This window comes from Buteo buteo, chromosome 10 (assembly GCF_964188355.1).
Source record: "Buteo buteo chromosome 10, bButBut1.hap1.1, whole genome shotgun sequence".
Classification (NCBI taxonomy): Eukaryota; Metazoa; Chordata; class Aves; order Accipitriformes; family Accipitridae; genus Buteo; species Buteo buteo.
The window spans coordinates 30,947,704-30,974,630 of record NC_134180.1 but is presented as its reverse complement, the minus strand read 5'-3'; the positions used below and the strand labels follow the sequence as shown (position 1 = coordinate 30,974,630).

The window sequence follows — 26,927 nt, the reverse complement described above, 5'->3', positions numbered from 1 at the left end:
GGAGAGAGAACAGCCATCACACAGACTACTGCATAATTGGAGTGGACTGGAGAACCCTCACCACATTAGCAAGACAAGCTGTACTTTCCAGTAAATTGTATGAAACTTGCCTGAACAAATGTGTCATTGTCCTTCTACTGGTCTAATAATAAGCAGTATAATGAAAATGGTGCAGTCTTTGTGGGAATGCATCAGTTTAAAGGAGTTTCTAGGAGCTAACTTCGTTGCCGTTGCATATTTAGCTAATGGATTTTTTAAAACAGCATAGAAAATACATATGCAAAAGTAAAGGCTGCATCCTTTTTTATACTTGGTTGTCTAGGTAAATGACTAAGCAGAGACTGTCTCTAAAGTTTGATAGAATTCTTTCTGGTTATGTATTTAATTTCCTTGAAGAATTGTTACTATGTTCCATTATTAATTAACAATATTAAATTTACCTGTCTGGGTTGTTGAAAGCTGTTATGTGCTGTCCTAATTTTATTGTGTTTTGAATAACAGGGCAGTTTTTAGGTTTGATATATAACCTGGCCAGTTTTTAAACCTGACACTCTGACCTGCAGGTTGTTTTCCTCTGAAATCTAATGTTATTTATCTTACTAAGAACAAAACTTGGTGTCATTCTACTTTCACAAATTTTTTTGGGGGGTATATGGCCAGATGGGAAGATGTATTATGGAATCAAATCAGCCATTCAAAGAATAACAGTACAACTTGAAGCATGACTGACTGGTGTATAAGGAGACATTATAAAATGGGGTAGTGCAATTAATTTTAGGAGTTGCATGGGAAATATATATTCTAGCTTCTAAATAGACTGTAGAGCACTTGAAACACAGGCAAATCAATTGCATCTTAATTACTGTGACAATGTAGCTAGACTGTCTCCGGTCAGTTAACTTGGAGTGATGAGAAAAACTAAGTCATATGAAAAAAAATGCTTGATATGGCACAAATAACACAGGCAGTGAATGTTACTTAAACAGTTTTGGTGTTAGGATCCAAGTAAAGAAGAAAAGCTAGATGAAAATTAATTCAGCATGTAGACTAAACATTAACTGAAGTCTGGTGGGCATGCTTTTGAATCCTGGCACCTGGTAACAGAAATGCATTTGGGACCTGGTTTCTGGTGTGTGTACGATAACCCCCTCTTCATTCACCATGAGGCTTCTTTTTGGGTTTATTCTAAGTTAAAGGAAAAAAGTGCTAGAAAGAGTTAAGCTCATCCTGAAGCTAAAAATTGTTGCAGTATATTATAGGACACTGAGCACTATCACACTTCCCACTGACTCTCTCAGATGGAGGCACATATGTGGGCTCAGACATGCGCACATAAACTAGAAGCAGGTTATGCAGCCAGGCTAGGTGTTATAGTAGTAGGTGGTAATATGTTTATCTCCCTTGTCTCACTGTTATCTCACTCAAAGTTAGCCTGAACAACATCAGTTTTGTTGAAAAGTATGTTATTCAGGAAGATATTAGAATGAAATTCATATCTCTACAAAATACAAGATACTTTACTATGTCATAGCTTTTCTATTAAATAGCCATAAGATAACAGCTTACATAACTTAGGGACATGATAAACAAATATGACAGAATATAACAACAATAAACAGAATCACTGAAATTTTAAGTGTCCTTTAATTGACTTGATAAATCATAGAGCTCTTTTAAAGATTTTTTTTTTTCCCTTTTTAAATTCCACTTCACAAAAACTATAAATACTAACTTCTGTTAGATTTTATGACCTTTAGACCGTTTGTATTTGTATTCCAGGAGATGGCATTTAGAAGAGTGTCTTATTCTTTATTGTTATTTCAGAGGAAATACTTTAATATACAGCTGTACAGCTTGATGAGGAAAATGGTAGAAGACTTATCACTATAGATGGGTCTTATGAAGACTAGTCCTTTATAATATGTCATTTTTTAGTATATGACACAAATTTTTTTTATGTCCCTGGACCATACTTGAGAAAAGTTCTGTTCCTATGCTTGTCAAGCTATTAAACCAAAATGAAAACCCAAACCTCAATTAAACATTCACATTACTGACACGTTTGGGCTTAGTTTTAAAGCACAAAAAAATTAGCTTATTCAGAAGCCTTAATTTCTAAAGTGTGATTGCATTCTTTTTTTTTCCTGTTGATTTTATATTCAATACTTATTAAAGTACTTTGTTTGAAAAATAATGTTTTCCAAAATATGTTTTATGAAAATTTTATGGACAAAACACACTGCTGGCATAATAAGCTCAATGGTATTGATGTTGTTAACTGACATTCTTGAAACTCTGTGGTGTCACCTGTTTACCTTTTAAAGATTTTTTTTTTTTTTTTTTTTTAAACAATAGCGAATCAAAGAAGGTAGCCTAATGGACCAAACCAAAATGATCTGCGTGGGTGATCACATAGAGACCATAAATGGAAAAAATGTGTCAGATCGTAGGCATTATGAAGTTGCCAAAATGCTAAAAGATCTGGAGAAAGGTCAGATGTTTAAGCTGGAGTTGATAGAGCCTATGAAAGCATTTGGTGAGTTACCTGACTGTCCACCTTGTTCACTGGATATCGAAATCCCCACATTGCATTGCATTGTAAGTTTGTTTTCAGACTGCAGCCAGGTGTTCACCCAAGGTAATGTAACGGCTACAAGAAAGAACTTTTTTTTTTTGATTTGAAGTGGGAAATTTATGAATGGATTTTCTTCCATCTTGCTTTCTCCAGCAGTCATCCTGGTGTGGGCTGCCTCAGCCTGAGTCTCAGTTGCTCAATTCCTTTGCTACTACATGATGATGCAAAATAAGTACAGGAATTGTTTCATAGATACAGTTTTAAAGCATGGATCACTTCACTAATGTGCTGATCCTCGAACCTCCTCTATTTCTCTGTTGATACATAATCACTGTTCATCATTGTGTGAGATTTTTCTATTTCTGTACCCTTTACTGGGACTGCGGTCTCTAATGCAGAAGGATGCTGCAGAAAACACTGTCTGGGATTCCCTAGAGCACCTTCTTTGCTGCATGCCTGCCTGCTCTGCCTCTGCCCAACTTTTTTGTGGCCCTCTGATCATACAGCAGGTATACTCAGAGTTGGAAGAGAGCAGTGTGGCAAAGCTCTGTCTCTACCTACCACCTGCATGCTATGAGAAAGTGATACTTATACAGGAGGAATGCATACCTACTGCTAATCCTTAAGTATGTTAATTTCATCAATGTGGTAAACAACAACAAAAAAGTTAAGTTTTGCTCAGGGAGTCAAAATAGAGACTGAGTTTTAATTTTTATTCTCTCAATTTCTTTATATTCCCCCTCCGAACTATGTAGCATTCTTCTGTAATAAAAACTTCAAAATACTGCTAAATTATAAGTGCCTGTGAGTCCTTGTGCATGCTCGCACTAACAGCAAGTTCAAAATCAACATCTTCACCACAGCAGTAAAAGTTTGAAATGTTTATTTTTCAAATCTTTTTTTAATCTGTTAGTAGTTTACAACTGCTGCCATACACCAGTCTTGACACTTGGTGTCAGAATAGCAGCAGAAATTGAAAATGAGAAATGGGAAAATTTCTTTTTGATTTTGGTGCTTCTGTGAAGAAGGAGGGTTATGAGTTAATCTCTAATGCATTTGAATATAAGCTGATACTCGTGTTAAGTAAATGTGTATGTTGAGATGTATACATTGCACTAAAGTAGTATTACATATGTATAATATTGCAATTAGTAATATAGGAATACCTTTCTAATATGGGTCTATAATTTGTATTCAGTGCTAAATGTGTTACATAGTCTGTTTGTAAAGACCAGGGTGAATCAGCATTTGATTGATGACTTCAGCCATTATTTAATAGTAATTACTTCAGTTAGGTGATTAAGATACCTTTTAGTCTGCCTGTGATGTAGAGAAGGAAACCTGCTAATTCCATGGCAATACCTTTTATCTGACATTGAATTAAGAGACAACCAGAGCTTTTTGGACAGATTTTTGGAAGATGCACATTATTTTTTACCCTGCAGAAATTAACCTACAAGTTGCAGTGTCCAACAGGTTAGAATATCCCACCTGTAGCATTAGCTGCAGTTAGACTTTAGTTTAGGTGCAGTTAGGCTTTAGGTGCAGTTAGGCTTTAGGCACAAATTTATTCAACATAGTGTTTAAGCTGCAGCATGCTGAAAATAGCCCCAGAGGAGATGACAAACAAGTTCCAGATCCTGCTGCACAAGTAGGTGCTGAATTCCTGTTAGTTTCAACACAAGTTTGTGAGGGTATAGAAATAAGAGACAAGCCACTGTGTGAAATTACTTTTATTTTTCTTCCTCTCAGCAGAATGTGAAATAAGTATAATTTACTGGTTGGATGTCTTTCTACCATGTGCACACAGGCTGTCTCAGCTACTCTAGGCAAGGCTTGTAGCACAGAATGAAAGACTCGTCTGAATAAGATTGGTCCTCACCAGTCACAAGCTGGCCCTCTATGAAGTGGTGAAAAATTAATAGAAACAAAGTAAAGGCAGCCTAACACAAACTCTAAATTTAAATTATGTGAATATGAAAAATAGTTTCTGTGATGGCCAGAGAGCTTTGGTCTGAAGTACTGCAAATAAAGGTTATGTCAAATCATGAGTTTTAAGTTGCTAATGGTGACAGAACTAGAAAAAGATGTGTGTTGTACCAGGAATGACTGTTTGAAACAAGTCTAGCAGAAATGATGACAATCTTAAGGATGTTTTAAACTGTCCTTGCAGCTATAAAAGGATTTAAGGAAAAGTGTTGATCCTAAGTATATATGTAAGAGACTGTGCCATATCTATTTGTTAAAATAAAAGCAATTAAAATTTACTTTTCAATATTTGTTCAGCAGAATAATCTGGATTTTTGTCTATTTATGCAAGAATGATGAGTTGGAATCTACCTGGGCAAAATTAACATAGGATGTTGAAGTCTTGTCTTTAAGGAGAGCTTATTAGAAAGGCCTGCTGTTAAGAGGAGGAATAATATGGTAGAGAAAACAGCACAGTTAAAAACAGTTCTGCAAAATTATCTCCTTTCTTCTAGTATTTTCCAGATTAAGTATGTAACTCCCATGTAAGTAAATTAAAGCCTTGCCACTCTTGAATGTAAAATTATGTCCTAGAACAAGAAAGCCAAATCTTAAATCATTCCGTACTCCATTTACTATCCTGGAGTGCCCTTACCCAAGATTAAATAAGGAAAGCTGAATTCAGGTAAAGAAAACTTTGGGTAAACCCAGGTATTCTTGGTGGAGATTTATCAGGTGTGAAATCATTACCTTGGTGAAACCAGTGGAAAAACTCCTGCAGATCTACTTAGAAACATTTCACCTGTGTGACTGGTAGTAATCAAATTGTTAGCTCAGCTCAATGTGGCTCATCATCACCTGTTTAGCAATAGTGTTTGCACCATTGCATCAGTGAAAGATGGAAATGTTGCAATACTAAACCTGCTACATAGTCTGCCTGTAAAGACCAGGATAAATCAGCATTTGGTTGATGAATTCAGCCATTATCTAATATTAAGTAATAAATACTTCTACTGTTCTGTAGAACAGGGGAATAAAATTATACAAAGTACATATATGAAGTTGAGTGCAATAGGCCTGTGTAGATATATTGGTCAAGGAAGTCCTAGTTTCAGTGCAGTCAATCAGATATTAAAGTTTGAGGACAAGAAATTGTCAGCAAAGCTATACTTAGAATACAGTTAATTTATAATTCAATTTTTACATATGTTTAGATCTTGATTGGAATAAAAAGTGAAGGTAATGTAATAGCCAAAGCAGATACATCATATTCTGACATGCCATATACTTAGTTCTCTTTGGTGTTGTTGTTGTTGTTGTTGTTTGTTTTGCCTTTAGAAAAGCTGGAACCAAGGTCCAAAGGTGGAACTCTGCCAGAGGCTAAAATCTCCAGAGGTAGAGAGACACTTCGGCTGAGAACCAAAGGCCCTGCTACTGTGGAGGAGATGGTATGGTTATCTTGGGGCTCTTCAGTAGTTTAATCATCTAGCACCTGATTTATTCTTCCCCAAGGCTGATAAAGTAGGAAGGAAAAGTCTGGATGTTACAAAGCTTGCGGGACTTAAGACGACAACTGCCTTCTGCAGGGAGAAATTTTTATATAAAGTTGAAGACTAACAGGGATAGAATGGGGCTGAGGAATCTGGAAACAGAGAGCCTATATTTAGGTGTCATGGAGTACATGGATGAATTTAAGGTAGATTAGACCAAGGAGCGTTGAAAAGAGGGAAGGGGGTGGTTGAAGAGTTTGTTCTGTTTTGACACTGCAAATGTACTGGGCTGGTGTAAGGCTGGTTGTTAGCAGAGGCTAATAACATATGTTGACATGAATATGTGTGAAACCAGGATTAGGGTTTGGAAGAAGAAATGTTATTTATTCGGGGTTCATCTAAAGCTGATGAGGATTTGATGAAGATCTGTATTGTCAGGTGATGCAAGGCCCCTGTTTAGTTTGAATGTGAGAGCTGTCTGGCTTGACGTTAGGAGGAATGCTCAGGTTTGTAAGAAGAGAGAAAGAGAGTGGAATAATGTGTTTTACTTTCAGGTTTTATAAGTCTAGGTGGCCAGGATGGGAGTAAGGATAATCAGCAGTGAATTGCTGGTTATTTTGAAATCTGCATGGATGTAATCATACTTTTGCTCTTTTTCTCCCTTTATTTCAACAAAGCCAACTGAAGTTGAAGAAAAAGCAATTAAAAAAGTGGATGAGCTTCTTGAAACATACATGGGGATAAGAGATATTGAATTAGGTGAGTTTTTAACAGATACAAGATTAAATCATTTCTCATTTTCTGTAGTCTAAAATTTTTTGAGTACTTTAGTCTATGGTTATAAGTGAAGCAAAATTTGTCCAGCATGCAGTCTCAAAAGCTTTCCTGTATTTCTGCAAATATGTGTCTGATAAAAGAAAGAATTGCTCACTACAGGCCTTATGATGTAATTAATTAATCCTCTATTCTTCCTGCACATTATCTATACACTATTGCATGAATTAGTTGTTTGCTGTTAACTTTCATCACTGTATTCTTTCTGGCATGTATTTTCTAGTGGAGCTTGTGTGTACCACGTTTAAGGATTGTTAAGGATAAGCGTATCTATTTGCTTTTTTGCTCTTTTGCCCCTTGGCTTAGACACATCAAAGTTGATCACTAAAGTTTGAATCTGAGATGTTCATCAGTGAAAGGGCAGCTATTTAGCAAGGGAACTGACAGAGTAATTTTACAAATTTATCAAGTTCTCTAAAGCTTGTGTTCTGAAAAACGTGGGGAAATTTTCCAGAATGTTTACTAGCCATCACAATCGTCAGTTTGTAATGAAAGAAACTATTCAACCCCAGTGTCATAAGTTCCTTCAAACTGCACCAAACTTGTCCTTGCAGCTGTTGCTTCTCTCTGTTAATCTGACAACAACTAAATAGGAACTTCTGGGTTTTTGGGAAGAAGCTGTGGCCTAACTGAGTAAGAAGTGCTGGTGTAGTCCTCATATGATCTTGTGGAACTTCTAATACTAAGACAAAGAGGAAGGTATTTATTGTTATGGTAATATCTAAAAAAATCACTCAAGAATTAGGAAAGGATAAGCTAAACAGAAAGCAATATTGAAAAGAAAGCTTTCATGAGAGGGAAATGGAGAAGGCAAAGCAGAAGAGAAAATAGGTCTGGCATGAAGCTAAGGGCAAAGAGGAAGGGTTGGACAGGCGGCAGTTAGCAGGGAGGAATGAGAACAATAGGAGATTATCTGAATAGCCAAAAGTCCTTTGTTGGCTGCTCCTACCAGGAAGCATTTGATTGGCAGCTTCTACTAGTTTAATCATGGGAAAAATTGTAGGTAAAGTATTATTTGTCCCCCAGCCTAAGGTAGAGGTGGGCTTCCTGGCATAGAAGAGAGAGCGGAGCTGCCCAAAACTTGTGAATTCTGTTTTGTAGGTAATATCCAAACTTTCCAATTTCCAGAAAACTAAAAAGTATCAAAAATTCTGTTCCCAGCAACTCTGATATGTGGTGCCCCTGCCATGTAATATGCTCCCAGGAGCCATGTGTAGTGCTGACCCTCTGTTTAGATTGGGGAGGATCCCATGTTCTGTCGCTGTCCTGCAGCCTCCACTGCTTGTTCCATCTCTGGCTCAGGCTTCAAAGCTCCGAGTCTCGTGCCGGCCATCCCTCTGGGAGCTGTTTTTGTCCTGCAGCTGTTGCAGTCCTGGCTCAAGCTGGGCTTCTGGAGGCTGCTGTCCTTGCAGGTTACCTCCAAGGTCCCCAGGCTCCTGGCCCTACAGGAATAAGCAGCTATAGGTGTTCTGGGTTTGGTGTCCATAGCGCAGAACCCTGAGATCCTAGGCTAGAGCATGGTTTCTTGGGATGTTGAGGTGTGCTATGCTCTGGGGCAGGGAAGCAAGTTCCCATGGGAACTGGTGTTCCCTGTGGTTTTTGGCTCTCAGTCCCATAACAGGATGGGTCTTGTACAGTAGACTGAGGAGTTCAGCTTTCAGCACATATGGCTGAGCTGATTGCCAAGCAATTGGTAGAGTTTTCCCTTGAATTCCTTGCCCCCCCCCCCCCCCCCAAAAATATCTTACATCCTTCATCTTTCAGTATATAGTGTGGAAAGTTTCAAAGAGTGCCTTAAAAGAATACTCAAAGAAGGAAGAAGTTTTTGTCCTCAGAGACACTCTCTTCTTCCCAACTGGTTTGTTGTTTTGCCCTTCGCCTCTTCCTTCCCTTCCTCCCAAAAAGGCAGTGAAACAAAGAGAAACTGTTAGGAATCAAAGACTACAGGGTTCATGTAGCTTTAGTTTGCACCTTTGAAGCCATTTCCTAAAGTTTAAATCTTAGAGCTGAGAGCCAACGGTAATGACAAAAAAAAAGTTTTATGATTTTTAAACAATTAAACAGCTCTAGGACTCTTTAGGAAAGGAGAGCTAATCACCTGTCACAAATCTGTTCAATTAACACATGTCAGTTTTTCATATACTGGATGTGATCAGTCACCCATGAAAATGAAATATGAGGAAAGGATTCATTCGGAGAATGCCAATCACCACTCAGCTAGAAATTTCACTCATTACTCAAGCCAGATTAGTTGAAAATGCAAGTCATCACAATGCGACAGCCGACAAGTGATTAAGATCTCAATCATTGCTCATTCCCATGCAGTTCTGTTTGTCAGAAGCTTTGCATGTCAGTTAATATTGCTCTTTCAGCTCCATTAAAATGACACTTCCATGGTGTGATTGAATTCTAAAACAGTGCCCCAGTTTCAAGCCAGAAGTTAGAAAGAAAGGAAAGAAAAAAATAATGTAAAATTACAGACAGAATTAAAGATGAGATAAAGCCCTTAATTTTTGCATAGTTAAGTATCTTGACAGTTTCAAGAATGGCTGACTAAATCTACACACAAATCCCTAAGTTGCAGCAAAATGCTTGGAAATCATTTAATGGAAATGCATACACTTTTTTCTTTTTTGGCACAGTTTTTTATTTTCAGAGATCTAGATGATGTTGAGATTTACATACCTGCCTTTTGAATGCACTTTTACCTTTTTATCTCTTTATTTTACTGAGAACTGGACTTAATCTGCAGAAGGGACATTTGGCTTTGGCAATGTATTCCTCAGCCGTTTTATGAGCACATTAGAAATTGGGCCAAGGTTTGACTTCAGCCTTCTTTAAAACATAAGTGTGCCATTGAGAGATAATTCAGGTTATTTTAAATCCTGTCAGAGCTTTCTGGTAAGGGAACGTAAACAGTTGATTAATAGAAGGGGCTCAGGAAGCAGTGTTAGTGAAAAAATACTGGTGGCATTTATTTTTTAAATCAGTGAGGCTTGAACTGTTATGGACTATATTTGATCCCAAAGATTCTGGGTGGGAGGAAGCCTGGATCTCTGGGATCCGACCCCAGAATGGTACCGGTAGAAAAACGATGGCAAAAAGGGCTTCCTGTCCAAATTTTTTCTGTCAGTATCTTTTGGCTACCTCTTCATCCACTGATATTTTGTTCTGTGTTTATGCTTTTGGATGATTATTTCCTTTTTGCTGTTCCCTGTAATATTGTCAGACATTACATATCTTTGCATATTCTCTATCTCTGTTTAGAAGAATTTCAAATCTACTTCTCCACTCTTGACTTTATTTTTCAAACTTACCATCTAGTCAGAATGTCCTAACAGTTTTAAACTTTTTGTCACCCAAGCTTCTTCTCTTGGCTCACTAATCCAACCCAGCAATATTGGATAGATGTTTTTATCTTGAAATATTTTGACTAAAATGATACTCTCCCTGAATCTGTTGTTTTCTGCCTCTTCTATCACCAGACTTCCTTTCCCAAAGGATTTTATTGTATACACTCTGGGGTATATTGTTTATGACCGTTCATTTACTCTGGGACAATAATGGGAGTTTTGTGAAAAAGGGAAAGGTAGCAAGTCTGGTTAAACAAGAAAACTTATCCACTTCAAGAAGAATGAGTACTTAATAAAGAGAAACAAGAAGAAAGGATATTTCTAATGGTTTCTTGAGTGCTAGATCTGACCATGTTCAACATGAAACTAAAACCAAGTAATGTTAAACACTGGAAACTGCAATGGCATGCTTCATTTTCTGTGATGTAAGGAAGCTGAATGTGAATTTTAGCTCCTTTAAAGTGTCATGCCAGAATAATAATATTTGTTACCTTTTGATGAAGGCAAAGCTTCTGATAGCATTGCAGCTAAATAAATATTGAAGCTCCTGTTAAGACTTCTGAAGAAGTTTTTTTAGACATTACAGGGTAGGATACAGGTAGCAAAACCATTATGTAAGGTAGATAATAACAATGGCAGCCAGACTGTACCTTTAGCGACTTGTGCCACATGTGTCTATCAAAATTGAAAATAAGGATTTTTATGAAAGATCTTTGAAGTTATTTTAAAGGGACTAGCTTTTAAAAGCCAACAAACTTCTTTGTTCATAGTCTGGGAAGCCTGATGTGGAGCTTCTCAGTTGAAGTTGAGAAGACTTCTAATTCCTTTCATCAGTTTTAAGTTTGCAGAACTTTTCATGGTTTATGTAAAAATTTCTCAGGTATGAGCGTTGCCTGAAGTGAGATTTAAAAAAAAAAATAAAGAAATGTGAAAACAATTGGGGCTATCTGGAGTGTGGAAAAATATTCTATTGGAATAAAAATCCTGTAATCACTTATTGTGCAGCTGTTACAAGAAGCAGTGGGAGAAAGGGAGGGGAGTGGAGGCAATTTGGCCCAGAGCTGTCACCCTCTGAGAACCAGCAAAGTTTTCTTCAAGTTGGCAAGTATCTGCTAAATGCCTTGGCAATCAGTAGTTTGTTATTTGCCTTGGGAATTACGCATTGCAAATGTCATTGTGTAAACATGCACAGCTGTGCCGCCCAGAGGATGCCATCCCATGTCTGTGTTTACTGCTTGGGGAAATAAGAATTATGTACACTGGGTGGCAGAGGAGACTGGTTAGCTTTGGCCTTTCTGTAAGTATGGCACTAAGGAGGCAGGGTTCAGCCTTGCGCATTCGTAGAGATCGGTGGTACAAGTTGTTTGTGAAAATGAGGAAGGACGATGGCTTGCATCGTGCCTTGGGGTTTGCTGTACGGTAATACCAGCCTGCGGGCACCAGAGGTCAGCACCAAGCTACCGAAAAGGGACACCCGAGCAGGGACGATCCGGCACTCTTCCCACGGAAGAGTATTTCATTACCTTAGGTGAATCTCGGAAGGGAATGTGCTTTAATAGATAGAGTACGTTAAATGCGCCCCGGTAGTGCTGATTACAGTTGCTCAATACAGATGAAAACAGGTTTTTCTGAGGCTGCTGCTTTCACACGGTGGCAACATTCAGACTCCTGCTTGACTGGGTTGAAGGTTTTCTTGATTATCTAAGTTTAGTGGATTTCGTTTTCCAGTTTGGTAAACCTATAATAAACTCTTTTTAAGGTTCTATTTCATAATTTGGGAAGCTCAATCTTTGAAGAAAATTGTGTTTGACATAGCATTTTCTGTTAATGACAGAGTTTATTACTGCGTAATTCTGAGGTTTCAGCTAGGACAGTTGGACTGTGATACAATGCTGTGTTGTTTTATCACTCTGTCTGTGTCATATGGCTCTCATATATATTGACCAATTTATCTTAAAACTGGCTGAATTCCTTGCTCCTACTCTTTCTCCTGGAACACTTGTCTAGATCCTCACTCCATTGATGGGAACTTTTTTTTAATATCTTGAGTAACTATATCTAGACACATTTGCTCTTGTGTCACCTTGCACAGCTCTTCTCCCTCCAACCCTCTCCCAGTGTCTATATAGAGAAACTTCATATCCTGGTTCATATCCAGAAATCTGTGAAGTTTAAATTACAGCCTTCACGTCATTACCTCCAGGGTTGTTCCTCTGTAAGTACTTTCTTATGCCACGGTGTCAGGGGATATAGGCTGGCATTGATAGGACAAATATTTGTCTTCCGCATGTCAGGAACAAGAGTCCTTTATTTAATGCCTGTTTCCCATCCAGACTCCTCTGAGTCAGCATCCCAGGAACTTCACAGGGGACACAGAAAGGATCAACACAGCAGGGATAGGGTTTCTGCTGACAGTGAAACAGGTCTTGAGAGTCCTTGAGAACCACTAGTGGTGCCCGGGAAGCTGGGTTACACTTGAACTGTCTCAATCACAGCAGTCTGTTTGTCAAGATCTTGGACTGCTTTGTGTAGTTTGGCACACTGCGATTCTCTTTGGAGCCTTGTGTCTGAACATAACTAAAACCAAAACGTCAAATTTCTTCAGAATTACTGTTGCTGACGTCCACAATGTGGAATATGGCTCAAGTTTGCTCACAGCTTCTTACAAGTTTGCATAACAGCAAACACTGTTTGCCAGAAGTTCATAACTGTCAATAAACTTGAGCTGAGTTTCAGGTCAACAAAATAACATTAAATACGTTTAATAAAACTTAAGAGCAGGGAAAGTTTATTTTCCTTTTTATCAGAGAGATTTTGCCATGTCAATATAACACAGTGCATGCAGTAGATGGCAGACTGTCCCAGTGAAGATGGTCTTCTGTGGCTTCGGAACTTCCATCCCTTTCTCAGGCACTGTAATACATGTTTTCCACTCAGATATCCCTCTGAGAAAGGGCTAGAAGCTATCAAATCCTTCAGTGTGACACCTGAATTTGATATGCTCATGAAGAAAGTGGTGGTTACTTGATGTATAACAAAAGATGGAGGACGTCTTGCAGTTTAAGGCAGGTGTGTAAAGTAATCACGAAACGAAGCAGACCGAGGGTTTCATCTATTGTACAATACCATCATTTCTTGTGAATATGAACAGAGGCTGTGGAGCAGAGATATGGCTCATAAAATAAACAGCATTCAGCAGTGCTGTTTGTGCTGAGTCTGCTTTACAGAGTTTTCTGCATCCCTCAAACCATGACAGCCTGCTGCTGGTAGTTCTTCTGGCCTAGCTTAGCCAGAAGAAGCTCCTACGCTGACATTTTTCATCCTTCACGGAGGTGCGGGTGCCATGACTGAGAGAGGTTTGAGACCTCGCAGTTTTGATTTGCTCTAATATCCCTGTGTTGCCAGCATCCAGTGTTGTTTGGGATAGACTTGTAATTTGTTCCAGAATCTGAGAAATTGTGCAGCAGCTAAAGGTGAGGAAAGAGCACAGCAGCGAAGGACTGAGTCCTAAGCAGTGACCCCAGTGTAGCCATTTCCAAACTAAAGTCTAAAATTTGGTAAATTCTGATACTTGGGTGTTAAATAAGAGAAAATGCCAGACAGCATGGGTATACAAGATATCACAGTCTACCTCTTTTGTATCAGACCTCTCTGCTTTAACTTTCCTGGGTACCAAGATGTTCCTAGTCTTTGGTGGGTCCGGTTTATTGTGCACAGCAGCAAGGCCTTTCCTTTGCTTTTGCACAGTTTGAACCACCTGGCTGAGACTTCCAGAAATAACTTTGATCTTTTTCACTTCCTAGTGGCATAAGCACAAACTTTCCCAGCCTTGAGGGTCCTATAAATCAAAGATTTGCTTTTCAGAGCTGGAGGTAATAATAACTGAAGCAAACTCATGCACCGAAATCAGTTACTCTTTAGTTTGGATGGTATGGAAAAAAATGTAGATCCAAGCAGACGAATAATATGGCTTACAATAAATGCCTCAGTCCCTTTACTACCTGCAGGTGTTTTTTGGGGTTAAAAAATTAAGCTAAAGTTAATTAAAATTGAATAAAATTAAGCTGAAAAATTAAGCAAATCTGTTTGAGGTCATACGGTAGTTTCCTGAGAACACAACTTCTTTCAGGCAGTTGCAAACACAGTTTCCAGTACTTAACAACCCAAATTTTAATTTTCTCTGTATTTTACACAACACATTAGTTGAGCCTAGTATTTGAATTCTTGTTTCCTGAAGTAGGGTATTCAAGTGTTTTCTCTAGGCCCATTTATCATTACTTCTTTCTAAATGCAGGTCATGCTCAACATTTAAACTCATAAAACATGGGTTGTTGCTAGCAAACCCATACTAGCTTGGTTGTGTGTATCTATTATGCAGACTGTATGTTGTTTTCTGTGTTCAAACCCTGTGCCTTTTGTCTTTCTGTGAAGAACTTGGCCACTTTAAACTCTGACTTGCTGAGATCTTTTCTTTGTTGTTTAGAGGAGAAAAACATTCAGGTTTGCCTTTTGATCTTCTGGTTTAGATCAGTGATCTCCTATCAAACTCACTGAAGTTGTTGATGAACTGGCATGGGTCTTGTTACTGCAGAAGAGTTGTGCTTAACTTTGTTAGACCCATGCTTCATCTGCCTTCAGTAATGAATACAGAATATAATTTAATCAAAGTAAAACAAAGGTTCGTTGAATTAAAAATTAAACCTCTGCCCAACAAATAGAAGAATATATAACAAGCACTCCAAGGAAGCTGTTCTGTTTATCAGAGCAGAATGTAGCTAGTGGGGGGGGATTTAAGTACATATTCCTATTGAATACTAAATTCAGTAGGTAAACTTTACGTCTCCCTAAGCTGACCTTATTTCATTTTGAAAATAGACATTCAAAAACTATCTTGGCCTGAAATGTTAGCTGTCATTTTCATGGTAATTACATTATTTTGTTTTGTTGCTTTTTAGCTGCAACAATGGTGGAAGCTGGAAGAGACAAGAAAAACCCAGATGAATTTGCAGTGGCATTGGATGAAACTCTTGGGGACTTTGCATTTCCAGATGAGTTTGTCTTTGATGTATGGGGAGCAATAGGTGATGCTAAGCAAGGACGACTGGAATGAGAACTGTGCAGTTTATCAATCCCTATTTGAAAATACAAAATTATTTTCAAATACGTACATCGGAATTTTAATACTTTTATTGATATGAATCCAGGGCACCCTGTATAAGTATTCTTACTGGAGACTTTCTTTTGCAAAGGAAGGTTTCTAATAGAAATATGAAGAAAAACCCAAAGTTCTGACAACTGCACATTTAAAACAAACATTTAATTTACATGTGGAAGTCACTGTGAGGAGTGTGTCAAGGAGATATATTTATACAGACATTTTATGAAAATTAGGTATTTTTTATTGTACATACACTTTGATATCAATATTCTGAAGAGTGTTAGACATATGCAACAAAGAGTTTGGATTATTTTATCTCTTCTTTAGAAAGTTTTATAAACTTGTTGAAAAACTACCTAGCTACATGCTGCAGTTCCCTGGACTTCTGTTGTCCTTATGTATTCACATACACAAAGAGCTGTGGAAAACCTAAAGCCTTAGGTTTTCTTACAGTTTGGCCTGAACGTAGTCTTTTCTGTAGACAGAGCTGGGAAGAAGGTACCATGTTTCTGAAGAACCTGAGTTCAGGGAAAAAAATACTCCTCTGAAACATGAGAACTAAGATCTTCAAATGAAAAAGACTTGCTTTCATTTGAGTCGTAATACACACTGTCTGGCTGTTTCTGAGATGAGTAAGTATAGTAGAAATGCTTAAACCAAGAAGCTGCAGCTTTATTCAGGTGCCATATTATTGCAATAGGAACTGCATAGGAAGAAACAAATATTAATTTTGATTACTGTTCATATATTCAAATAATATCTGTGATCTGGCACTGGAGACTATAGATTATGACTAAGTGCTTAAATGATTTTTGCATATGCTAAATGATCTGCTGAGATCCTATGGAGTTCCCCTCATGGTTTTTTTTTGGTTTTTTTTTTTCCCCTCAACATGGCAACATAGGAGAGACATTGAAGGTGTTCAAACCTGGAAGATATTATTGTAAAGTCACAAACAATTGCAGTTTGGATGAAAATACATGCCTAAACACTGAAAAATACATTAAACTAATTTTAGATGTTAGGATTTCTAATTATATTGTACATAAACATTTATTTTAACTGATAATATTTTACTAACAAATCTCAGATTATTAAAAATGAACTGTCTCTTTCACTACATCTGCTATGCCTGCATTTATCTTCCTGTTTGCTCTGTATTTAATGAAGAGTAATGCAATAAGTTTTGTTTTTACTCATAACTAGACTCTTTATCAGTTTTTACTGTGCTTGGTTTTAATCGAGACAGATACTTGCTCATTTGTTTAGAAAAAGCTACTTTCAAGTGATTTTTATAGCCAAATAACACGTCATAAGTGTCCTTGAAAATGAAATTGAACAAGAATGTGGGGCCTGACCTGGGAAGGTGTCATAGCTTTTTAGTATTTTTGTATTTGCATATGCATATAAAATAATAGGTACTGCAAAAGTTGTTCCTAAATCACTACCTAGTTACTTTTCTTCAGATGAAAATGTCTTTCACTGTCTTGCAGAGATGTCTTTAAAATAATGACTATGCCAATAAGTTTACACGTTCTATGTCAATGATTTTTTTTGTCTAAAACCATGATGCTTTGAAGTATCATTGAGAGAACAGGTCCTCATTCTCTTTACTATGTTATTTAGGAAGGCTCCTAAACTCCACTTCAGCCTTTTGCATGTTACAATAAGTGAATATTTTTTCTATTTATGAAATATTGCATGAAGTCTTATAAATACTGTTCAGTGGTCTTTCAATGGGGAAAATTTCCAATTTTATAAATACTGTTGTGAATATTTTGCTCTTATATCTCTGATTTAAGGACAAGCTTTCACATAATATAGGTAATCCTTTTTATGAAATAAGTAGTACAGAGCGGTATGGAGGTCATACATTTTATTGTATTTAAGAAGTTCAAAGGCGTCAAAATTTCTCTTAATTGTACTAGTGCCTCATATCACCAGTGTGGCATGAAATCTATACGCATCTTCAAAAAGGTGTGATCATTATCAATTTATCTACGTAGAAATACATATAGATACAAAAATTTAGGCTATTCTCAAGTTATGAGAAGTAAAAATATATAATTTTACAAGAAAATCTGAATTTTAGTAAAACTTGATAATAAAATTAAAGAAACTTTGTAATTGCTCAACTGGGGCCATGAGGATGTATTATTTTGAGAAAGGAGTGTAATTTTAGGACAGAGAGCACAAGGTGGATAGTGTTTCTCTGTATTTAATAATTGCAAGTCTGAGCCCACAATCTTCTGTTGCAGTTGAGCACATTGTCCGTCTTGCACAGGGCTAGTTTAACTAATGTGCTCTTGGTAATGAAGAGTTAAAGTATTATGGGCCATATCATTTATTCTTTAAATTTCTTTTAAGTGAAAAGGAAAAATGAAATGTCAAGAATTCCCTGTCGGGTTTACATTGTTTTATATAAAACTTAAATGTCAAGTTTTGTGGAAATGTTTATGTACACTAATGTTAGTAATCAACAAGCCACTGATTATAAAATCAATTGAAGTTAAGAATTCCTTCTTAAACAGCACAAAAAAACCCAGAAGTACTATGGAAGAGTCCTATTGTAAAATATTACATGAAATGTTACCTGTAGCAGATAATCCCTCATGTGTTTTGTCTGTTCATTTTATTTTGAGAAATTAATGTTGTTCAATCAATTTATCCTCAGAGGATAATTTGTCTCAAAATAAAATAGTGAGATAAAAATAATCTCTGAAGTTAATTCTGCGTAGAGCTGTCTCTTGTCATAGTGGCCTATCTTTATGGAGTTTATTTCAGAATTAAGATTTAAATAGTGATTGCAATTTTACTAATATTTCCTGCAATAAAGTATGTTGATGTATCTTAATAATTTTTCTGAGTTCTCATTTATGCGTACACTATTTCCAGCACATAAGACATAATGGTACCACTACCCAATTTAGTAGATTATTCGCATTTTCCAGCTATGCCTGAATAATTTGTCACGTGAAAATCACACTACCTTATAAAGTATGATAAGCACTTCTCACTCTTTGTAATGATTTGTGTAGTAAACTAATGTTGTTTTAGTAATGAAATACAGCCTGCAGATCCCTTTAAAACCTTGTCAGTAATGAAACTACAACCTTTCCATGCTTTGTAGGATGAAAATGTCATTAAATATCACTACAAAAATCTCCCAAATTCCTCTGAAGTACTAGTTCTAGTTAATATAAACGCTGATCAGAGTAGGACTATAAACATCTTGTTAGTGTGTGTTGCAGGTGGAAGTGAATGTTGGTGAATAGTGCTCTCAAAATCTGAGGTGGAATGAGACAATATAGTAACTCAGCCTGAATGCTATTCTAAAAGTAACTGATTCCATATTTTTATAATTTGGTGCACAGTTTGAAAGGAGCTGGTGGGTATATGCAATTGTTTGTGCCTTTACTTCCAGACTTACTGCTATATTCAAGATGATGGAAGATACACCACTATTTTTCTCTGTAAGCAATAGTCTTTAGATGCAACAAGGGGATTTAATGAAATCTGGTGTTCATAAAGTTCTGAGCTGATAATCTTAAAAATATGATGAGCGATGAATATTTCACACTTTTAAAGGAAGTAATTTTGCAAATTACAGATATATCTTTTGTGACACCTTTAGTATGCCAGATGTTGCTTCAGTTAAATTTGGCTTAATGCAACCCTATTCATAATGCAGTTGTTATTCAAATAGCTCTTAATATAACCAGTGTATTTGGGAAAATCTCGTCTGCTATTCAGATTTGCACCTTGATTTGAATAATGCATATATTCATAATTCTTTATATGGTGTTCTTCACAATTTGTCTATTTCCTTTTTCTTTTTTTTTTTTGAGATTAACGTAATATAAAGCTTTGAAAATCTTGTTCTTTGTATTTGAGAGTGAAGTATTAAAGTTAAGCTAATTTATAATATTTTGTTAAGAAAAAGCTATCAGGCAAGATGTAAAGCAGGTTATAAAGTTTTTAAAGTGCCATCTGTGATGACAGAAGAGCAAATTGTAGATTTTTTTTCCCTGCTCTTTAATGTGAACTTTGCTACTTTTCAAATTGCATATTGTTTTTAATGAAAACAGCTCTGAGAATTTTTATTCCAAAGTCTGAATATTGTAGTAAAATGATACATTACTCTTAGTTTTCTTTCTGCCAGGAGATATTTCTGAACAATTAGAAGTCAGGGTGTTGACTGTTTGCCCTTTTGAAATCAAATGCATGTTTGCAATGAACTTCAGAACTCAACTTTGGCAATAGGAGCTTGATCTGAAATTTATATTCAGTATTGTTTTCTTTTCCAATTCTCTGACTCCCTATGTTTGCAAGGCATTTTGCCTTTAGATGTTGTTATATATTGAAAGATCTGTGATTTAGTTTATGAAAATATGAACAAATTTACAGGCTTGGAAGTCAAAGATAGGGAAAATCCTCAGCATTTCTTGAAGATACTTGTACATAGTAACAATCTGATTAAAAAATATGCAGCCTGCAGTACAGACTTTGTCCTCAGAAAAGGTATAGTCAATGTGTGAGATTCAGGGAATGACAACTAAAAAGAAGAAAAAGATTGAGACAGCATAAATGTAAAGAAAAATATCTTTTTTTTTAATTGAAACACATGCATTGGCTTTAAATAGAACAACACAAGGTCTGTGGATTTAACAGAAGCAACCTCCTGACGTGTTTAGGCTGCCCTGTCTCTCATGCTCCTGTTTCTTGTAAACAGAGAGGTTGTGAACAGCTTTTTCATTTTCCTTTAAATAATGGCAGTCCTTACCTAAATCTCTATTGCTATGTCAGAGCTCTTTCAGAAAAATGTAGCTGTTGGTTTTGTGGCTGAATCATTAGTCTGTGGGGTACTCCAGTTCCCTGAGAACTAATGCAGATTTTCAAGTTGTTGTAAACTTAATTTTACTATATAGTATTTGAAAGAGGAAAAAATCATGAAGAAATAAATGTCTACTTTTCTTTGAAATGAAAGGGTATCTGGCAGTTCCACTTTTTAGAGTCATTACTGCAGTACTTCTGCTGCAGTGACCTATGTGGGGGATGCTGAAGAGGAACAGGGAAGATGATACTTGGTAAAATCGTTTGTCTGAAAATCATGCCAAAACAATCACCAGGTAGTAAGAATGCTTTCCAAATTATTAGGAAATCATCACTGTGGGAAAAAAGAGTAACTGGTATTCAAAAGCTCAACAGGTAACCCCCGCTGGTGGCATAAGGTAGAAGTTTTCCAAAAGCTCAGATGAAGAGCATGACTGACCATGGAAACAAATCCAAACCTTTCTTCCCAAATCTTCGCCTCGCTTTCTTTAATCTTGCTATCCTAGTCATGTTTGCTGAGTGCAGTCTCTGGAAATTGATACATAAAAGTATGTGCAAAGCACAGGAGCTCACAGCAGGGCAGGCAGGGTAGCGGATCAGAAAAGGAAAGGGAGCTGCTTCACACTGCATGAAGTGCTATGCCGCTGCAGTTATGACGATAATCGTTTGTTGGTACATGCGAGGAACTGGTCCTATCTTCCTTCTCCCCAGTTTCCTAACACACCCACCAGACTGGCTGGGGTGTAAATGAATAAGTAAAGATGGGAGGGCACTGGCTGGATACTTCAGTTTCTAACCTTTCCAACTGCTGAGGGGGAGTTGAGTCTATGGGTCGGACTAGAACTCGTTCAAAGTAAAGCCCTGACACAGGTTTTGTGTGGATGCTCGATATGTGGTCCCAACGGTTTTGGTCAGCAGATTGGCTTCTGTGGTTCCTTGACTGCTTGCCAGGGTGCACCCACTGTCCTGCCCTGTTAATGTTTACTAGGAATGTGGGCACATGAATGTAGCATATAAATTAATGCGTAATGAGTTTTGTAAGCCTGGGTGTTTTATCTTGGAAATTAACTGTAATTTTTTTCTCTTTGGAGGGAGATAGGTTTGTCTGAACCTAAAGGTTACAAACAATAGTCCCCAAAGCTTTTCTGTTGTGTTTCTCTAGCCATTGCATGTCTGAACTTTTCATGGAGGCAGAGAGAATGAAAACAAGATTCACTGTAATATTCAAATTTTTGATTACTAAATATGCTTCATAATGACTTGTTTTTTCCTGTCTTCTTTTGGGATGAATAGTTAAATATTTTATTATTAATGTTTCTCTTTGGAGCATCAACTGCCTTAATTAACTGCTTGAAAGAAATAAGGTATTTGAATTTCAGATGAGTTCTAACTGGAGAAACATATTGCACCACAAAACTTGACAGTATCTAAGAATGCAAGTTTCTGCTTACTAAAAAGATTGTTTTATTAAGTATTCCCAAATCTTTTTCTTTGTCCTTCTGAAAAGGAAATAAGTTTACAGAACAGTGAACAGCCAGGGAGGAAAACTTTTAGTTTAGTGGAAAAAGCTTTTAATGACAGACTTACAGTTACAAGTTGTGCTTGTAACACAGATGATTTAACAACGATTTGTCTAATCCTTTCACTTGACAACTCTTCCAGTAAAGGCACCAATTTGTAGTTCATACATATAAACTCTTTCTGGCTTGAAACGGGAAAGAAAGCATGGTAAATCCATTTCAAGTCATATTCTCCAGGCATTCATAACACTGAAATCTCTATCAAAACCCTTCAGACACACATAGTTGGAATTGCTGAGCTTAAGTTTTGAAGCCAGTAAGCCTTTTTTGAAGTATCTCTAGGTAAGCTAAATTTTTTATTATCAGATGCAGAAACTGATCAACAGGATGACATAAATTTCAGCCCTGTTGGTAAGAATACCTGAAATGCCCAGTGAATGTTTGTCATTAGCATGAACAAACTTGGTAGTGAACAAATTCTAATTGTAGGACTACAAAAGTAGAGGCTGACCTTGTCCTTTCTATGTTAACAGAAAAAAAGCATCTTGTTTCATGGTTGATATGTTTTCATTATCTATAAAGTGAACCAGGAAAAAAAGGGACCAACTGTGATCAAAACAAATGTTATAAAGTTACAAGTATGACCTCTTTTCAGGACCAGAAGCATTGTGAATTGAGGTGAAGCTCTAGATAAATACAGTACCAGTACAAATGCTTTCTCATTTGGTAAAGAATAAGGTAATACTTACCTTTCAATATCACAGATAAGTGAATATAACTTTATTGTTACTTACCTGTTCAAATATAGTGAACCGTGTACTATCTATTGAATGTGCAACTTTCTTGGCAAGGTTCTTGGCTGGAGTGAATTGCCACTAAGGGAAGATTCTCGGCTCATGTTGGTCCATAAGGTCCGAGGCAGCTAAAGCAACTATTAAGCTAGAGAGTTTACCTGAAGACCTTCTCAAGAATTGATCTTGGGACTGATTTCTTTTTTTAAAAGAAAAAAAAAAGACCTTGGCACAAAGAATAGGCCTAGGTTAATGAGATTGCTGATGACACAAACTGGGAAAGACGACATGACTAAAAAGAATAGTGGAGTATTATCCAAGAAGATGGCCTTTAAAACTTGACTAATAGAATTTTAATAGTTTAAAATGAAAGGTCATAACTTCAGGGACTAATAACTGAGGGAAGTTCTTCATTTGAGATGATAGATGAAAAATACCTTGATGCACTAGTCATTCATAGAATGACTGTAAGCCACCAGAGGGCTGCATCTGGGGAAAAAATGACTGTGGTGTGCATCACAGGGAGGAAATCCAGGAGAAGCTGGGAGGTAATGTTGTTAGCCAGGGCAATGGTGAGTTTTTTATCCACCACAATGTGCTCAGTGCAGGCTTCCCTTCTTTGTTTAAACGTCAGACAGATTTAGAAAAAGGGCCTAATAAGGTGATCACGAGAATCTTTAACGATCCCACTGAAGAGCCTGCATTCTTTGGCACAGTAAAAACATCAGAAAAGTGTGTTAGGGTGGCAAAAATGTTGGAGAGAAGAGTTCTTCAAGCTAACCAACTGCGTTGCCAAAAATATAGGTGCATATTACGTGGCCATGAACTGCCTTCAGTCTGGAAACACTGAGGACGATTTCTAACCACAAATGGAACAGTGCAATGGAAGACTATGGGTACAAAAGCCAGGCTGGTTTTGGGGCACAACTTTAACCATTATGAAGAGAGGTTATACGATGTAGTTGCTGGAGTACCAGCAACCAAGATGTGATCCCCCAGTAGGTTCCTTCCAGTCTCAAGAATTGTTTTGGCTGTGTTGAAATACAAGGTGTTTTGAGCTTTCCCAGGCTCATTTAAACATGGACAGATTTAGAAAAGGCAGGCAGGATTATAGAGAGTCTTTCAAGACTGGAGTGAAGGAACTTGCCTTTTTAAGAGAAATACAATGCCAAAGTCCGCTTGTGGTCTCTCAGCAGGGTAGGTGATTTTGGATTTTGCTGCTCCAAAGGTGTGGAGGGAGATGGCTAAGCCAAGGCTTTCCTACTGTGTGCCAGAAGAAGGGGAGCAGTGTTAGGGAAGGGCAGGGGATGTCTCTGGAGTGTTGGGCTTGCTACTCCTGCCGGGGCTCCGGATGAATCACTTCCACCAATAGCTACTGGTCATATTGACTTTTCCTTCAGTGTTAGCAGCTGGATCCCGATTTTTGTAGGGATTTGGTGCACTACAGTTATTTTGCTGTCCTAGACCTATGCTTAAAGCCAGCACTACAACTTCTGAGTGCAGAGAAGGGGCCTGCAAGGTTTCAGCCTATCCCCAGGAACAGCTGAGAGAAGTTCTGGTCTTCAGCAATATTCAGGTGTAGGCACTGAATTGTCCAGGACACATGAGGGGGAAGAACTAAGTTCTGCTTAGCTTCTAGCTATGGTTGAATGAAGAAAGGGTGCAGACCACACAGTGTCCATTAGTTATGCTGTAGGCTGTTGCTCAGGACGCTGTTTTCTCCGTTGTCTGCATTTCTAGTCCCTAGTAAATACAAAAATGTCTGAGATTTGTACCCTGCTAAACTCACTACAGCATGCTTTTCCCCTGTATTTCTGGCCTTTCAAATTTGTGGTTAGACTCTTGAATGATCAGGGGAAAAGGAATTAGTAAATAGTTTTGGCTGTAATCTGTATTCAGCTCTGTGTTGAACATCCATTATTTTTATGGCTATAATAAAATGAATAGCAGTGTAACAGCTGCCTTGGGTTTTCAATTAAATGCATTAATACATATGCAAGAAAATAGCCTGTCTCAATAGTATTTATAGGGAAGAGAATATTTTTCAAGATTTGTTGTAAATCATTATTATGTCTTATATAGCATTTGGAAATGTGAGAGTGGAGTTGCAGGCATGCTGCTTTATTACTTGCAGGTGGAATGTGTGATAATCAGCCTGACCACTTTGCAATATTTCTTAATGATGACAATTTTAATTGCATGAAAACATGGCTTTATAAGCTAAATGAACAAGTCTGTAGTCAGTGATGGTTTTAGTAAGAAGGTGGTTAATGTTCACAGAAGGGCCTGAATGCATATTTACAGCTTTGCTGCATTATTTTTAAAAGAAACGTTGATGGCATGAGTGAAGTGTGTAAATTCCTGGTTTATTTCAATGGTTTGAGGGCAGGAGGTAATTGCTTTGCTCATTGTTTCCAAACAGCTTTCTCCAACATGCTTTATTTTCTTCATCTCTGCTCCATGTCAGAATCATGCCTTTGACAGTTTCGGTTGCTTACAGCTTTCATTCTTCTCCTTTGTGCCTCTGAGCTTGCCAGACAACACTGAACAATAAGGGAGTCACTTATTCCACCCAGCTTAGCTTTTGTCAGACTTTGCACTACGGCTTGTTTTTCTATTCTTTCCAGCCGTATCTTGCATTTGGGGCCTCAGTGTTCCTGCCGATGAGTCTGAAAGAATGGTCTTATCACACTATTCTTACAGATGTTATTCCTTGTATGTGAACGATAGACCGCCTGGTATCTATTAATATTTCCACCATAACAAACACAACGGCAGAAGTCATCTTGATATTGGAGCATGGAAGTTGGCCGATTAAAAAAATAATTACCATCCTGCTATATTAACTGCTTCAGCTCTAAGGCAAGTAGGAGTTTGGGAAGTCTTATTAAATCTTCATTCCCATATCCAGAGTAAGTAATAAGGCCTAATAGCGAAAAAGCCCGCTAGGTTAGTATGAGGCAGATAGTGTTATGTGTGTAATTCAGTCATTTTACTCTTAGCACTAGACTCCTTTTATTGAATTGTTTTACTGCAGAAATAATTGAGTCTTCTATTACTGAGAACACTTGAATAAATGAATGAATAAAACAATGAATAACCTTGAACCATTTGGACTGTGAACTCGATAGCAGGATTGCAGTCTTCTTTCTTCCCATTGCCACTCCATCTCCTGTGATCTCACATCCAAGATCCCTTGGCTGCCCTGTTTACCAAAGAGGTGTTTGCTAGTTTACACAGAAACAGAGGCGGGTAACAGAAATTTGTTTATTATAATTAATTAGGATTTCATACCATTTCTTTATGCATCTTCTGAAATGGTTATCTTCTTAAATCTCACCATGTCGAAAAAAATTGCCAAAAAATTAAGCTAGACTGGAGTGTTGAATTGTTGCAAGATGTCCTCGTCTGTCATAAATAGTTCTCAAAACATTGCCCTCAAAAATCATCACAGAAAGTACTTTAGAATCCATGGCAAATGGCTCAAAAGCATAGAAAAACCCCTGAAATTATTTATACCTGATACGGCCACTATGCAGATAGAAAACAGGTCCTGTGATACATTTAAGTGGACAGACAATGCAGATTTTATGAATTTGAGAAGTTTATTTGCTATAGCCCATCACTGTCAATTATTTGTAAAGGGGTGATGATAGATGACAGGGTTAAGTAAGCAGAAAAACTATTTCTATTTAAACACTTCCATTTATGGAACAGGAATGTATTTCCTTTATTTGGCAAAAGAATTCTTCTTTATTGTTTGTAGTGTAGTAAACCTGGATTTTCATATCAGGTTTCCACTGTCTGAGGAAATACATAAATCTACTCTCAAGCATCTGTTCTGAAAAGCATATAATCTAAGCCAAGACTAGCTATCTATAGACAAAAGCAGAATGCAAAATAACTAGGGAAATGAAAACTAGAGATTAATGGTAGATTTTTTCCAAATGCCTCAGGGAATGAGGATTTTCAACATTTTGCCTGTGTCTCACAGAACACGTTGGACAGAGCGAGCTGCACGACTCAGATCTGCCTTCACCCTGAGTGGTTTTTCCCCTAGACTCTGTTTTCCCTCAGCTCTGTATGATCAACTCTTAGTCAGTATGACTTATAAGAAAAAAAGCGTTATATTTGCTTACAAACATCTGGAAACAAAGAAATGAGCTCTGCTTTGTCAGAGTTCATGGAGGTGCAGGTAAGATAAGTTCTCCTGGAAAATGTGGAATGACATTTCCTTCTCTGTCAAGATTAAAACAACCTTTTCAGCAGTTTCTGCTTTGTGCCTCTTCCCTCAGATTACTTCCAGCCAGCTTCTTGTAATTACCTCCTCATTATGTTCATGTGGGATGGGAATTTAAAGGATGACATCACTCAGCCACATATTGTGATATGTATGAGTAATCAG

The 26,927-nt window shown here is 37.3% G+C and overlaps 1 protein-coding gene across 1 annotated transcript in view; it reads left to right on the top strand.

Annotated features, from left to right (window-relative positions):
• Nucleotides 1-18,229, top strand: part of GIPC2 (GIPC PDZ domain containing family member 2) — a 34,659-nt gene extending 16,430 nt beyond the window's left edge. The window contains exons 3-6 of the mRNA XM_075039169.1: nucleotides 2,356-2,536; nucleotides 5,882-5,991; nucleotides 6,711-6,792; nucleotides 15,176-18,229. Of these exons, the coding sequence (XP_074895270.1) occupies nucleotides 2,356-2,536; nucleotides 5,882-5,991; nucleotides 6,711-6,792; nucleotides 15,176-15,330 (528 nt within the window). The 3' untranslated portion in view covers nucleotides 15,331-18,229. The remainder of the gene's footprint in view (nucleotides 1-2,355; nucleotides 2,537-5,881; nucleotides 5,992-6,710; nucleotides 6,793-15,175) is intronic.
• Nucleotides 18,230-26,927: the final 8,698 nt, after the last annotated feature.